The sequence below is a fragment of the Branchiostoma floridae genome, chromosome 2, assembly GCF_000003815.2.
Source record: "Branchiostoma floridae strain S238N-H82 chromosome 2, Bfl_VNyyK, whole genome shotgun sequence".
Lineage (NCBI taxonomy): Eukaryota > Metazoa > Chordata > Leptocardii > Amphioxiformes > Branchiostomatidae > Branchiostoma > Branchiostoma floridae.
In genome coordinates, this window is record NC_049980.1 from 23,184,189 (window position 1) to 23,200,721 (window position 16,533).

The window sequence follows — 16,533 nt, forward strand, 5'->3', positions numbered from 1 at the left end:
ATCCAAAACACACACTTGAGTTTGACTTGGCGAACCACATGACGCCGCCAGCGCCCAGCTTGAGATCCAGACCAGACGGGAGTTGCAGGCCAAGTAGTGAGTATGGGCGTCCGGACACGAATCAAGGTCAATCAAGGTACGTACGCTCCGCTAGACACTGCTGACAGGTATGTACTTGTGGCATGCTCCGGACAGGCTCTAGGCACGTCATGTTCACGCCGTTAGACACCACTGACATGTGATCATATACTGGCATTCTAACGACATGCTCTGGGCACGTGAGTCATGTGCAGCACAAATTAGACTGGTAACCATACTATCACGAGTTCGCCGTTTAATACCTCTAAGGTGTCCACCCGCCCGGTTTATTAGGTCACGGGGGGGGGGGGGGTCACAGGGTTAGTTTCAGTACATCCCTTAGCGGCGATTACTTGAAAGGGCGACTACCAGAAACAGTCCTATGCTTAGCAGACAGGGCCCATCACCCATAAGCCTACTATACTAGCGGAGAATGGTGACCAGGCTAAGCAGACATGGGTCACGTGTAAGTATCATGGAGAACCGGGTAGATTAAGCCAGGCAATAAGAGGACAATGGGCTTTGGGAAGGAAAAGTTTATTTTGCATTAAATGCCTCTAAACGTACATTAACTTAGTATCATTTCTTTTTTTTAAAGTTACTAATGTCTCTAATGTCTCTACTAAAGTCTCTAAACAACTCACAAAATGCAGTGGAAGCGTTGGCAAGGTACTTCAGTTTGATAATTTTATCCCTGGAAATTCATACTACCTAAATAATCGTACAGGTTACAGCTTCTATTGTCACTCCTTGTCTTTTCAAAATAAAATCAAACATGTACCAAATGATGGCCAAAGTATAAAAAGTATAAATTTGTAGGGTGTGTGTTACAGTCATATCCTACAGCTGATGCCGTAACGTTACACTTGACTTTAAGATGTGTAGTTTTTTGCCAACAAAACAGCCTTTGCACTTTATCATTGTTAAATGTAGTTTTGTTATCGTTCTCGCTTTTGTAAAGACCGAACTAACTGACATAATGGTGATTGAATATCTTGGGAACAAAGACTCCATAGGCGACATTGAAGGCAACATGCAGAATCTTCACTGTTTGCATGCTAGGTTCAAGTTCAAGAGGACTCCTGACATGCTTAGCGCCGGCAGACCGGACCATCTGCTGGCCACAGCAGGACTGGCCGTGGTTTGTAATGCACTCATGGTGCAGGTGAGTATTCATCGCTGCTGGATATGGAACTAATACGTGGTTTGTTTATCTATTCGTCAACTTTGAGTTATAACTACCCTGCGTTTATCAAAACCTTAATTATTCCTACATCAAGTTTGCGAGAAGTGAACATTCAAGTGCACTTAGTGCACACTTATACTTTCACCTGCACGTAAAGCTCTAGCCTACGAGTACGATAACCTTGACCAACATCTCGTATCTGAGGCAGTAGAACGCAGTTGTTCCTATTGCATACCCGGTAAACCTTATTCTCGAAGTTATTTTACCGACTACTATCAACCTCTGCTTTGAGAATAAGTAACTCTAACATGATGTAATCATACCACACTAGGTTTGTACTGAAAAGTACAATAATCCTGCCAGATTTATTTGATCCTCCAGCGCTGCTGGATCATGAATGGTGGTGGACCTACTCTTATCGATAAGCTCGGTGATTTTCTCGCCACTTTCCTACTGATTTTCAAAAGGACCTTGACAAGAAGGTTATCTCTAATGGTTTGAAATTTGATGGTATGGATAAAAGACTTCATCATATACAACTTTGTCCCAAAATTTGAGTTATGTACTTACTTCTAAACGTACCCATAACCCCTGGTGGTTAATTCTAGAAGTTATGTTTTCTGTTTCTTCCCTTCGCAAGCTGGTTGGCCCGTGGCTTCTGCAATTATTTTTCCGTGAAAGGTTCTTCCCGTTGTCTCTCTCCAAGCAGCAGTGGATGAGAAAGCTGTAAGTACACACTACTTAGTATTTAACATGCTTTCACTTCTTATCATCGGTGGTCAATCATAATACTAGGACGATGCCCATCTATCTAGGCATCAAAAGAGAAATGTTTGTATACATAAATTCAAAAGTTGTCACCAGTACGCTCGCTTGGTCTCTCGAGACCCAAACCTCTAGAGTAGATGTACTCAGGACAAGATAAAACGTAAAGAATTTAAAAAAAACATCTACGTCCTGCAATTACCAGGACCATGAGCATCATGTCGTCAGCCTTGGTGGGTACCACAGCAGTGATAGTGTATCTGTCAGAAGAACAACTGGATCCCAAACATCTAAGGTGGGTTTACACTACACTAACAATCGTCGCTGGCTAGTTGCAAATCAGTGAAATCTTGTCCTCTCTTCTGTTTTTTTCCTGCCAACATCTAAGTTGAAGAACATTCTAAGACCTGCAAATGGTTATATATTTGACAGCTTGTCATTCTCCATTTCTTATAGTTAATTCTATTTCCCTGTAGACATGACATTCCGACTGTTAGCTTCAACTGTGCCTTTATGCTGGGCCACACAGTAGCAGGTCAGCTCTAAGGTTCTCTCTTTGCCCAGTTCCATATTACTACCCCGTTATGACAGCACCCATTCCTGTTTCGTTTGTCAGTTTTTTGCTGCATGAGAGATGAGAGAAACAATAAACAAATTATAGAAACCGTTTTGTTGGGATCAAATGTGTGTCTCGGTACCATAGAAGGCGAACTCGCCGCGACCTAGAGTGGACTTATGTAATCTGCATTGACTTCATAATAGGAATATCATGCAAAATGTAAAAGCATGACTGAAAATGCAACAAAACGCACTAAGTATAAAAAAATTGATATTTGTATATATATATATGTCTGTCAAATTTTATGTTGCAGTGCGAACGCAGCGAGGTCGCCACACAAGTTGAATGGGGTCCCAGACGTTCATTTAATGATAAAAAAACTAGAAATTAATCACTTGATGTAGACGCATGGTTGAAGTTAATCACCCAAAGCCTCTAAACTATTCATCCCACTATTCCATCTCTAGATACCCTGGCTCACACGTTGCTCAAAACCAACACTATGACAAACTATTTTCAACTAATATTACACCATATCATCACATTGGGAGCAAGCTTCGCTGGCACCGTGAGTATGATAGTTTCTATCTTTCTCTGTTTCTTCTCTTCGCTCTTTGATGTTCGAAACATTTTATGTGAGTTTATGTGAAGATTAACTAAACATAGTCTTCATACTTGAAGATGAACTAAACTAGTTTCCATATTTCCGACAGTACACTATGTGCCATCTCTGATAACATTATATGATCTCAACAGTACCTCTAGAGTCAGTGAGATAGGGGCTTAATACTCCCGGTTATCGCGTACATAAAATTGAGTTAAGTTTAACGTTAAACGAATTTATGAGAAAAGCATGATGACCTGAAATTCCCTTTTGTGTTGTTCTTGATATGGATGCTGTTTATTGCGCCACAACTTCGTATGAACATGTAAAAATCGTTGCACAACATTTCAGTTCTCCGGTTGCCTGCCGTACTACGTCAACATTGGACTGATGATGGAAGTGTCGACTGTTTTCTACTGCTCATAGTAGGTAACGTACACTGTGGCCTTTATAGCGTTATCTATGGTCGCGACCGCATTTGCCCTGTCACAAATATGCAAATGAACATAAGCTGAATATATAATAAGCATACCTGTGAATAGACAGATAATACACATACCTTATTTGGATCCAGGCAACGCCAATGTCATCTACCAAGAATCTCCGTACATGCGCCAATTAGCAATTACATTTTGTACTCAATTGCAAGCAACTGGATATGATTTTGGAACGGTCAGACGTTTCAGATAACAAACGTTCTCTCTCGTCAATGACACTGAAGATATATCAATTCATAGTTAGGATTTAAAACCTGCTCTCCAGCAAGGTCTCTTCAGTGTAAGAAGACGAATACAGATGTTGTCTTAAGCGTCTGATCGTTTCCAAAATCATATCCAGTTGTTATTTGGCATATCTTCAACTTGTTACATGTACCTGGAAGTTAAACCTTCATATCGACGTAGCTCTGTACATTTGTCCCTTCCTTTCCCTACAGCATCATGGCGAGGGAGCTCAGCTATCTAAGGCAGAGCTTAATCATTGGAGTCTTCTTTTTATCGACGTTCTTCTGTGTGAGGATCTTACTTGGGTTCTGCATCTTCTGGTATGTGTTGAAAAAATTTCTTTCTGTAGGCTGCTTTGTACCATCATCAGCTCAGATATGTTTTTCAAGACGGAACTTTGAGATTGGGTGTAACCAAGAAAAATGGACACAAACTATAGTCAGCCATGGCGTTCTTTAGCCTTCTTCTGAATATTATTAGAGCAAATCTTAACGATGAAACAACAATCTGTATGATGATATTCCAAATGTTTTGATAATTGCTCCCTCCGTCAATGGAATCGATTCCAGATAGACAATGTGATAAAATGCACTTATCTCTAGGCGTGAAATCAGCCACGTTAGATAATCTATCTCGCAAAGAACAGGTTTCTTGAACATTTATCAAAATTACAAGTCACGTAGATTTGATCATGAATAGCTAAACCATTCAATCCAATCACTCATTTTGTTCTGTCCCAAAATGAAGTCCTAATGAGTGTGCAAAACAGGTATGCAACTTAAATAGACGTGCATGATTACTTCTGCAATGTAGAAGGTCACCTATCCAAAAAATCGACACGCAAGACGGCACTAGACCCTGTGTGTGTTCCAGGTATCACCTGATACCACTACTGCAGACCCCGGAGTTCTACGATCTGGACTTGCCCGTACTGCTGGCACTGTTCGGCTGCTTTCCTGTCTTCCAGCTGCTGAACCTGGTCTGGTTCCCCCTGGCGTGCAAACGGTACATTCAGGACTGCAAATCCATCAACACGCCTGGATCCATCTCCGTGGAGAAGAATGGGTTACATAACAAAACCGCTTAAAGTGATATCTGCAGTCCAATAGCACTGTTGAAAAAATATGTACATTTACAAGGAAATGATGGGACACTATATGGTTGGAATCTAAATAAGGAAAGGAAAGTAACCTGCATGTACGGGTTAGGAGGGAGATTTTATGTCTAAATGTCTAACCCGGATGTCAAACTGACAAATGAAATGCTTACAAGGTCTTACCTAATTAGTGGAGTAATGTTAAAAACAGGTCGGTTTGGAGATCTCCCGTTTATGATAGTGCAGCTGCAGAAACCCGCATTTCGGTAGGTAAGCTTGGTTACAGGGTGGAATTTACAGCCCGACATTCACATGTAAGCTACGTCACAAATTGAACATTGGTGGAATAACCGTATGGCAAATAGATAATACAAGACTGTTTGTCCAAAATGTATAGACGTTGTAACAGTGAGTTAGGCACACCTAGGCAACTACACGTACAGTAGGTTACTTGTCATGTATAATTTTGTATTTATACCAGTAATTATAGCATTGTACACAGTTTTACCTGATGGCTATGACGGAATCCTCTTAACGTTTATACCCAGGTGCGCCTTGCCATTCATATATTCATTCATTTACTTAATGCATCAATCATGCACTGTTGATTACCAACAGTATAAATCATCAAACATAAGACACAATATTTTTTGTTTATCTTTTATTCAAGTTTTCGCCTAAGCTTTATAGAATTATAGCGAGCTCGAACTCATAATGTCGTGTGTCAGTAAACTCGCATGTAGCTTCGCAACAAAGAGGTGTGCTGAAGCTTACAGCGGCGGGCGGCGCGCGTTTCTGTCGCGGAAACGGCCGTTGCCATTTGAAACGGTCGATGGCATTTCGCTGACCGGCCAATGGCACATCCGGGCGTATCAGTAATGTTTTTGTGGTGGGGGTGTGAGAAAAGACAAACAGTGGTGTAAAGTAAAAATTAGAAATGTACGGCAGTATCGTGAAATGGTAAAAAAAATGAAAAGATAACGTCTAACAGCTAGAACACGAACCTGGGAAGAAATGTTAATCCCCAACCTATAACCCTCTATACTATATCAAAAGTGTGCCGTTCGGGTTCATGACATCGACCGTTACAAATGGCACCGGCTGTTTACGTGGCGGAAATTAGCGGCGGCGGAGGCTTTCCAGAAGGTTCCAGTCACAAGTTCCTAATAACGTGTTGAGAAACGTGTAAAACCTACGACCTACTGTTGTTCTGTATGTACACTTGTATATCAGTCATCTAACAGTTAATTCAAACACCATTAACACCTTCTTCTGCTACATGCAAACAAAGAGGTACCAGCTTGGGTGGAGATATTGAAGCACAGTATTTCTCCTCTATATCTTCAAGGTGAGCAATATGCTTGTGTGAAGCTTCGACATATAAGTCAGTCTAAACACATTTGCTTAGAAAGTCTCTCTTCTTTCCCAACAATCGTAGGAACAATCACAGGAATTGTCTTTACCCCCTACCCCTTAATCACCCCCACCCCTACCCCGTGCTGTATTAGATGCCAGCGCACCCCCTCATTTGATGCAAATGAATGTGTCAACCACATTTTTTTTCAAAATCAATCACATAAAAGAAACATTGAGATATATGACGTCAACATTTAGAGTCTATGCCATGTATGGTCAGATGTTTGATCACATGTCACATGCAACAACTCGTACTCCGCAAACAAACTAGCACAAGTTTCTCTAGAATTTGTGCAATGATAAGTCACACCTACAATATTGATATCGATATGATATAAAAATCTAAAGCAACAGAGAAACTGGTCGGATATACTGTGTCTATATCATTAGTATATGTCTAACTGGTGCACGAAACAGTTATAATTTCTTTCTAAATCTTGATCTTTCCATGCAGGTTCCATACACCACTACCCTCCGTAACGTACCGGGAGACGTTTGATATCAAATTACGTATTCACTGGTAGAGTATGCATATTTTGTGAATATGGGGGACCAAGGATGTTGAATTAGATGATGTTGTGGCCATTTCTTACCGACATCGCAGCTTCTAGGTTGATTTGTGTAATACATTACGAGATGGTGCTCACATGTCCTCGATATCGTCCTTTTAGATTACAAATAAAACGGCTAAACTTCGTCAGTATCTCTGCCATCATCATTGTCACATACTCGAGTCATCGTTCTAAAATTTAGATACAGTCCAGTGGATGACTTGGTTCACCTGCGTAGAATTTATGAAAAGTTCCCCACTTTTATTCTAACTCCCTGTAAAGTCTTTATTACACGAGGTCGGTTAGGATCCATACGTGAGTCAGTCCCTAGGGGTCGTTTCTTTCGCATTTCATGCAAGCGTAATAGTATCATCACTTCCATCGAACTTCACATCAAAGGGCGACAAAATCATCACGAAAGTCGTTGGCACGCAGAAGCACGAGGGTTGACGAGATCGCCAGAAACTTAATACATATACATATACATGTAGATCTACTTTACACCAGAATTTCAGAAACCTCGTTTTTACTTTAGGTATCGTGTACTGAAACAGCTGAAGGACAGTACGGGAAGGGATTTGGTATAGATGTACAATTCAAAACATGCTGACCACTACCCACAAACTTTTGTAGTCCCTCCCTAATTAAAAAAAGAAACACAATTTACCAACTGTTTTCAGGTGAAAGCCCACTCTCTCGTGCTACTACGAGGCATCTCCTAGTTTTTCTGGGTTACCTACAACCCCAGCTACATAGACCTTATCTAATTGAAATCAGGCAAAATGCACTGCAAAGTTAGCGCAATTCCACATGAACTCGACAGGGAGCGCTTTGAGCGTAGCCTCCTTTCTAGGGTACAAGCTTCTAAAAGAGCTGCGTTCCACATGCGCCAATAGTTGGAGCAACTGCAGCGGTACTTATAATAGTACAATGATGAAACATGAACGTACGTCATATATCTACAGAGAAATCATTGGTCCGTCTAACATCCTATCATATGCCCTGAAGAAGTGTTGTTATCGGTGCAGAGTTCAACGCAACGGTGAGTAACGTTGGGTGTCGGTCCACGGAGAGTTGATTGGCACTTTGTTGTGATGATGGTGGCCCTCACAGTTTGGTGTCCGACAGGACACAGTTCGGCTGCTGCAGCGCAAAGCCGTCCTGATTGTTCCGCGCCACGATTTTTAAGGACCCGTTTTCTATACATCTGAGGAATTTCAGCATCTCGTGTGTGACTCGTATCTCCTCAGTATCCTCCGACACAGTCTGAGGCATCCTGTTGGCAGGTTCCTCCTCCTGGGGATAGAGTGGTGGGGTTAATGCACCGGTCACTGTAAACACACGGGGGAACGAATGCACCAGTCACAAGAAACACAGAGGGAGGGGGAGGGTCACACAAGTCGCTGGGAGGGACTTTGTCTTTGTCTTTGTCTGAAACAGAAACATGATATAACTAGCGTACCTGAAATGGAAGGATGCTACCACATCTCTACAAAATACTCCTACAAAAAATGGCGACTTGAAATATGTTCATCATCATCAACAAAAATTATTCATCAATGAAAAACGTTTCTTCTGAGTAACTTTAATCGAAACCGGCATTTTAGATTAATTGAAAGCCGCCATATTTTGTAGTTATTTTGAAAGGGAGAGAGAAAGAGAGATGTGAGAGGTAGAGAGAGAGAGAGAGAGAAAGAGAGATGAGGGAGGTAGAGAGAGAGAGAGAGAGAAAGAGAGATGAGGGAGGTAGAGAAAGAGGTAGCGAGTCGTGTGGTCAAAGCGATTGCGACGAAACAGACGCACACGGAGGAGAGAAGCGCCAGCCATGCGGGAAACTGAAAGTGGGCGGAGCCAGAGGAAGATGAACTATCTTTGGTGAGGTTTTATTCGAGCGTTTCTTTTAGTTCACAGGAGCAATAAAGATATCGTAAATCTACAAGATTTGCTACTGAATGCAATCCGGATCCAATGTTTCAAATACATCCATTCCTCTCCTAGTACTGCGTAACCATCAGTCAGCGTCAATAAGCAGTTACACCTTTGGAATGTCTACATCTTTGACACGGAGAAAATAAAAGGATGAGTCTCTTCGTAACTACTGAGGTTTTATTATAACGCAGGTATGCCTCGCTATAGATAGTTCATCTATCTCTGACAAAGTTTTGGTTGGCCTTTTATGTGCAGATGGAGTGGGACTTTACACGTCATGTTGATCTCACGCAAAACACACCCAGTTTCTGTCCTTTTCGTTCATCTTTAGTCTGCAGACACATCCAATGGTCAAAGGCTGTTTCGGGTATAATGTTTTTGTCGGAAATATCGCACGATGGCGCTCTTTAAGGAAACGATGGGTAAGAGGGCCATCATGCGGCTATCTCGACAACGACAACCATATCCATCTTGCATCGCATGCCCACCTGTGTCTCACAAAAACGGCCCCGCCAACACTGAAATAGTTCCCGCAAGACGAAGCGATTTTGTCTGAGCTGGGGAAATACAAGGAGACAAGTAACATGACAGATACAGGTCTCAGTCGTAGTAAGAGTATCATACAAATCAGGTTAATTTTATGACATCCAACTTGTTGAAACGGTCAAAAGTGATAGGTTTAGGCCAATAGTGCAATGTGTTTGTGTGGTAAATAACGAAGTAAACGAAAAAATGCATATACTCACCGTTGACCTTATTGTAAACCATCATGATGACTAAACCTGTAGTGCCTCATCCAAACATAGTGATTCTTGAACTTTTAGTCTAATTCAAACATATACCAAACGTCTCATAGAAAGTATGACGCGTGTTAATGTAACATGGAGAACAAAGACAGGAATAAACAAACTCCCAGTGCAGAACATTGATGTGTCACCTCACCAGTAATGACAGATGGAATGTGTTGAACCCTGTCAGAAGACAAGGTCTTCCGAGTCAGGCGCCGACGCCCCCGTCTCTTGTCTCACCTGTTTTTCCTTGGGAAGTTTGGGTCTGCAGCAGCGGTGATAGATGATTTCAGCCGCCGCGGTGATGAAGGATAGTCCCGCCCCGCCCAGGAGGACGTAGAACACCCCCAGGACGTTGTCTATCCCCAGCGCCACGGCGTCTTTAGCTGCAGGGGAATGGTCGCTGACGCAGCCCTCCTTAGGCCACCACCTGTCCCTCAGCATCCCGATCCTCCCGGACTCCTGCATTTTTAGAATCCTGTAAGAAGTAGTAACATCAGTTACGTCACTGAACAAAGAAATCGAAGATCCCATTGCCTTGGAAGTCCGCTGTAGTCGAAGACGAATGTCGGTGTACTCGTCATGCGGATCAGGGGATGTGTGACCTCATGTGGCCTCTAACTTAGACCAAAGCTACTCATTCCGCCGTGAACTATGTAGAGGTTTTGTAAGTTTCCTGACAAAATATATCACAACCATGTCCGTTTCATCAAGGAGGCTATATATAGTTTACCGTTGGAACAATGAATATTAAGAGAGACAGCGTGTCCTTCTTAGACAACTAAAACTAAATGTCTTTTAGGTATTTGAAGCCCCCAAGCCGCCGGCGCGTAGGCAATCAACATGATTTTATAGAGACCGCGTCTTTTTGTAAGACAGCTTTGAACTGTAGACTTCGAGTGAGTGTTTGTCTATATTGCTGTCACCCTGGGTCGAGTTGACCAGCGTGTTAAGCCGACTTGACCAGGGGGATGGACAGAGTTGACCATGGCAGCGCGATGTAATGGGCCGAATTGACTGGCACATGTCGTTTTGACAATGTACCTATATTCACTTTCCGGGAGCAAGCCTGCTTTGACGAAGGCCAGTTCAACTCTGGTATCCTATCTGTCTCCGGTTACAACCTGGAACAAACTTGGACGCGGGTCCGCGGGAACAGACCGAAAACAATACCTCCGTTTTCAAGGAAGTAACTAAAAATTTAGTAGCCTAGATCTACAACCCTTCGCACTCATACCCCAATATCCACCACAAGTCATGGAAAAAAACATGAACGGCACGTACAGTGTACCTTTAGTGATGTGATCCTCAATGTGCTTGAGCTATGACAGTGTCCAACTATATATTGGGGGTTCATCAAGTAGTTGAGTTCTCGATGACTTATTTACAATCACTTTACCTGTATTTCCTTAAGCATGCCACGCCCACTCTTATCGTGAGGGTGCAGCCCAACATCCGCCAGGGCCGTGTATCATAGAGTATTAACCGCAGCATGCGGTAACATCCGCTCTTCTTATTCTAAGGAGCGATTCTGGTCACGACTGGTTACACAGCATGTTCGTTTCACGGAGAAATCAAGTTTGAACGCGATCTCATCAGATTAGATCAAGTCACGTGTTGTAATTGAATACTTTCTTCGCTCATGACTTGGGTCGATCTCATGCCAGTCCTTTTATCGACCGCTTTCTAGTTACACGCCTCGCTTCCCGCCGGAAACTCCGCGGTGACAGTCACACCTCTCCGGTAGCCATTATGCGTCTATATTGCCGAAATTTGATGCATCACTTCTCTGCAGCTACTGTGTCTTATTGGAAAAGAAGGATCTCGGACTACATAAGAAATTCGTCATGTCAGCAATTGTGGCTATCACGTAAATCTACGAAGTAAGCTTTGGTCGTTGCCGACTCAATCCCCTATTCAACCATCATTCACCCGCGCACGAAGTAGTCTACTCATTAGTCCACTCACCCACCCACCCACTCACCCTTCTCCTACCCTCACACATAATTCCCAACTGGCACAATTATCTACAACAGACTCACCAGCATGGTATAAAGGGATATGAAGACTAAATATACGGTCGAGCTTTTGGATGATCACTAAATGTGTACCAGCCAACAATTACTCATGAGTGTTCTGGGTGTCCGCATCTCAAATCTCCAAGGGTGTGTGGTTGATGGCGGCTTGTGACTAAGACGCTGAAGTTATCTGATTTATTTTGCTTTCTCGGAGAAGTAGGGTTATGACGTTATATTGACTGCAAATGTGAGTTGTACAGGCGTTCTTCTTAATCAAGGTATTACTGTTGCGAAATAACTGTCAAATTTGAAGTTAAGCCTGCATTCCAAACTAAATGCATAGGCACTACATGGAAGTCGACTGGATTCAATATCATCTATCCCTTGTCAGTCCCTTGTGGAACAAGCTACCGCTGTCCTAGTAACAATCTCCGACCTCCACTTGTTGATCCCACGTCACAGCGACAGACACCACAGACGCGGAATGTCTGATATCACCCCAACATATTTCAGAGAGAGAGTGGCATAAGAGACGCAGATAGACGGTTCCTTGCTGCGGGCAGATCTTCCCGGTGAACGCACAGGTAATGAAGACAAATGACAGACGAGAGCGTGGCACATCCATGTTTACATCACCAAAATCCACACGTCTAGATATAGCCGGAAATATATGGCTACTGGAACGGAAACTGCAGGTGGGGCATTAAGTGTACAGTTTAAGGATCCAATAGACAGAGGCCAGGCTTTAAGTGCAGAATGAGCACCCGTTGGTAAAAGCCGGCCAGGCATTAAGTGTGCAGTACGAATTCTGGAGATAGGGGCCAAGCATTACGTGGGCAGCAGTATCACTGAAGAATACTTTGGTACGAGATACGGTCACGGAGAAGATGAGAAGAAGACTGTTGAAAAGGAATACTAGAAAAAAGAGGTCGTTGTATATGGCATGCAACTCTACAAAGGTGGTAAGTCATCAACCAACAGTAATGGCATTTCTGGGTGCTTTGTTCCTGGTAGAAGATTATGTTCCTTGAATACAACGGCAAAATCTATCAATGTCTTATTTCTTCAATGGTCCAAAGTAGTCGCCAATGTCTTCACTCCTACTTGTCTGGAGAATTGCTGCACATATCACTAGGACTTGACCTTTTGAATGTCTTGTGAATGCCGTGATAGTTCACAAACAATGGTAGCAAAGGATGAAAAAATTGAATTACATAACACGACATTAAAACTTGCAGATTACCAATACACCCCTTTTAATTTTGTATCTGTTAACGTTATTTTATTGCATTACGTGAAAACTATGTCTTGTGTTGGTGCGGCGTGTATCTTTTCACTTTTTTCTGTGTTTCTATGAACTTCCTGCGTCCATCCACTTGGCACTATGATGAATAGGCAGGCCTGACACGTATGGGGCTGATTGCACTCAACAGCCCACCCTTTCTGGCCGTCCTACACATTTGTGGTAACCTATGTATAAATCAACGGTAGAATGTACCCCACGAGGTATTGATAAGCAGCGGTAGGAAATTACTGAAACATTCCGGTCATTTTTTAATCGTGTGAAACGCGTTCGTTCACAGAGAAGAACCTGACCTGATGAATGGATGTGTAGATATGCACCTCCGACTGGCGCCACAGCGCGACAAACAACCGATTACTTTGTTCCGGAATAAAAGCATATCTTTCTGCGGGGAGTTTGACAACCTTAAGACAGTGGCAAGACAAATCATCACAACACAATGACTTTGTCATTAAGGTCCTTCACATTTCCCCAATCAACAGGCTAATGATGTGTATCGCGTTGGTACACTGACTGATGGCCGTTTTACCAGGCTTATCCACTGCACATACTCCAGAGGGTACGCTGATCTTGACAAGGAGGGAGGACGATTCATCATGCCCGGTTCTAAAGTACACCGGTGCTCAACTGACGTTACTTCTGTCCCGAATGACACGGGCAAGGGCACGTCGGAAAGGACTTTGTAGCGCTGCACTCAAGTTTTCAACGTACATGTACTACATCAAAGTCTCAGCGTTCCAGAGCATGAACAACTAGGCTTAGGTACCTTGATAAATTAGAATTACACAAAGACGGATGTACTTATTCTGAATGAGACGATCAAGGTGATAAAAGTGTTAGCTCTTTCATTCGAAAATGACATTTGCGTGCAAATACAACTATGATCTATGACACTGATTTAGCAGATTACAAACTCATATATCTGACATAATCTGTACTATGCAAACATTCTTGTGAAATAAACTTTTGATAAAAGTGTATGCTCTACCAGGCTTACTTACCTGTGGCACAGTAGGCTTTCTAACAATGACACGCGTAGTGTATAATGTAATTTTTCATTTCACAATGTAACACACCCTAACAACATAGCTTTAATTAAGCTCATTGTAGATTCTATTGATTGCTGGCATAGCATCGTGTGCTCTATCGTGGAACGCGGTCGGTCAATGTGTTGTCGCATGATTGTTGGGTTGTAAACCCGTTTCTTCTCAAATTAACTGGTGGACTTTGGTGTCAATGTAAAAGGCAAAGAATTAGAAATGGACTCTCGCGCTGTGGAATTAGCTAATTGGATCTGTGTGAACTTAAAGACAAGCATAGATAAACCGATCTAATAAAAGTGCTTATGTTTCAAAAGCCATAGTGCCCGCTGTCATTTTGCAATGCACAGAATATCTACATGGCAGTTCTGGAAAAATTCTGTAGATTGGGAAAAAAACTATGAACACTCAGGTGTTTGCATCTTTACAACGGTACCAAACTATGACCCGTACCAAGGAAAATAACTCTTTCTACGTAATGTGTGTCGTTTTATGCGACCCCAAAGGTAGAACGGAATGCTCGATCGCGGGTTGGCCCTCTGACTATGTTTTGGCTGGGCGAAGTTACGGTAGTTCGAAGATTAAAAGTTTATCATTGCGGCTCCCCTCATAACGTCTCTCTCCGGGCAGTGTGCTGGCTAAAGAGATCCCGAGGCAGAGCAAGGTCATCGTCCTCATCAGCTTAACATCATTTCATAGCTGCTTCATTGTAGCTTACAAGAGCAAGGTGACTATGTTCAAACAATACATGTGAGACACCAGTAAAGGAGTTCTAAACAACAGACGCTGGAAGTGCGTACTAATGTTTTAAATTTATGGCAAAGCACGGGCCACGGTCATTATCAATCCAACATATTACGTCGAGGGGCTCATACATATAGCATTAGCATTAAAACCAGAACGCACAGTATAAAAAGCTTCCATAAATTTCATCCACGCTTGACAAAAGTTTCAGGAAACCAGTCTGATATTTGGTTTCCATTCACCGACAGTTTGAGGAATTTTGCCTGTCCCTGCGTAGATATGGCGATCCCTGAACCATTTTGAATAGTTCCTTGAGAGTCTTCGATTAAAGCTCGGGAACGAATTCCTGCTTGATAAGCACCTTCGGCAAGGGCGAATTGAGGGTGATCGCGACGGTGCTGCACATATCCATTACATACGTGCATGTAGTAAAATAAATGCGTGATATTCACTCCGTTATAAATGAGGACATTCGTCTCTATCTATGTAATTAAGTAAGTACAGTGCAGTAAACCTGATCGGGACACATGCTATGCGCGTGCGTGATTGATATCCGGATCATTAGGATTTACACATAAGATGATGTAAGAAGTCGGAGAAAGTTCATACATAATCTACGTTTTCTACACTGTTAGCTTTGACTTTGCATCTAGATCAAATCAGCTAGTATACTGTGACAGATGTTAGATTCCTCCTCTCGGGGGAATGAGAGATAGCTCACTGTACACTCTTATGTCAGCCTCATCAAAATAACTTTTTGCTAATAAATCTTTGCATTTTCCTTACATCAGATGAAGAAACAGAAGGTGCATCAGTTTTCTTAACCTCAGAGAAACATAAAAAATAGCAATAGCTGCATGACCGTGTGTGCTCTCAACTGAGTTCTTTGGGTCGGAGTAAATTTTGCCTACAACTATCCTGATAAGCAACGGTCAGTGGAAAGAGGTAACGTTTACTGTGGAGAGACTACTTTGATGATGTCACACGATGAAACGTTCTAGGATGTACTTACTGAACAGAGAGCTTGTCTAACAAATGTCCGTCTCGCTGTGTGGCTATCCCGTACCCACGGTACAGGAAGGGCTTCCCCACTAACATCAGCTCACAGTTCTCGTCGTTAGCCACCAGGTACTCCAGGATCGGCTCGTCGTCCATGAACACATAGTTCCCATCGCGAACCTTCTCTATCCCCTCCGTTAGGCTAGTCGCGAAGTTGTTGGGGTCGGCGCTCATACTGTGCCACATGCGCTCGAACACACTACCGGTGCCTGTGGTAAGACAAGGAGTAAAGAGTGATGGATCATAGAATGGCATCAAAACAATGTGGACCCCATTGGCCGCCAGGCATCCGCCTGGAATTTCCGCAGCAGGTAATCACATGTTTCATCTGCAAAGGTCATTCACCTATAATTACTCCTCAGAGATCAACCATTTATCGAAGTAGCGGGAATACGGTCAAACATGGCGGGGCGATGCTACTTAATCGCGAACACCTGAAACGAGCAGGATGACCTGAAAAACGAAGTAGACTAACAAGGAAACTAATGGTAGATCTGCTGATCGTAAAATGGTTATATCTACAGGACGATCTAATTGGTGATGCAATGATGGTATGAAATTGACACGGCTATGGACAAAGTTATATTTTTAAAGGTCAGAAACATGTTGTAGGTTAGGAAGGATACCCCTTCCCCCAGTTGTCGATATGACGTATGATAGTTTGTGAACACACTG

The 16,533-nt window shown here is 42.7% G+C and overlaps 2 protein-coding genes across 8 annotated transcripts in view; one reads left to right on the forward strand and one right to left on the reverse strand.

Moving 5' to 3' along the window:
* The window catches only part of LOC118409525, a 7,038-nt gene extending 1,384 nt beyond the window's left edge, over positions 1 to 5,654 (forward strand). For 2 of the 4 annotated variants that reach the window (XM_035810609.1, XM_035810610.1), the window contains 8 exons: positions 1,141 to 1,243; positions 1,905 to 1,990; positions 2,235 to 2,324; positions 2,506 to 2,564; positions 3,056 to 3,156; positions 3,544 to 3,617; positions 4,127 to 4,234; positions 4,788 to 5,654. In XM_035810609.1, the coding sequence (XP_035666502.1) occupies positions 1,166 to 1,243; positions 1,905 to 1,990; positions 2,235 to 2,324; positions 2,506 to 2,564; positions 3,056 to 3,156; positions 3,544 to 3,617; positions 4,127 to 4,234; positions 4,788 to 5,001 (810 nt within the window). In that variant the 5' untranslated portion in view covers positions 1,141 to 1,165 and the 3' untranslated portion in view covers positions 5,002 to 5,654. Of the gene's footprint in view, positions 1 to 6; positions 1,244 to 1,875; positions 1,991 to 2,234; positions 2,325 to 2,505; positions 2,565 to 3,055; positions 3,157 to 3,543; positions 3,618 to 4,126; positions 4,235 to 4,787 lie in introns of those variants that run through there. The other 2 variants (XM_035810611.1, XM_035810608.1) reach the window with 2 other exon arrangements.
* Positions 5,655 to 5,658: 4 nt separating this feature from the next.
* The window catches only part of LOC118409524 (glutamate receptor ionotropic, kainate 2-like), a 65,335-nt gene continuing 54,460 nt past the window's right edge, over positions 5,659 to 16,533 (reverse strand). For 3 of the 4 annotated variants that reach the window (XM_035810604.1, XM_035810605.1, XM_035810607.1), the window contains 3 exons: positions 15,812 to 16,067; positions 9,935 to 10,172; positions 5,659 to 8,273 (listed from right to left, as the gene is read on the reverse strand). In XM_035810604.1, the coding sequence (XP_035666497.1) occupies positions 8,085 to 8,273; positions 9,935 to 10,172; positions 15,812 to 16,067 (683 nt within the window). In that variant the 3' untranslated portion in view covers positions 5,659 to 8,084. Of the gene's footprint in view, positions 8,274 to 9,104; positions 9,464 to 9,934; positions 10,173 to 15,811; positions 16,068 to 16,533 lie in introns of those variants that run through there. The other variant, XM_035810606.1, reaches the window with a different exon arrangement.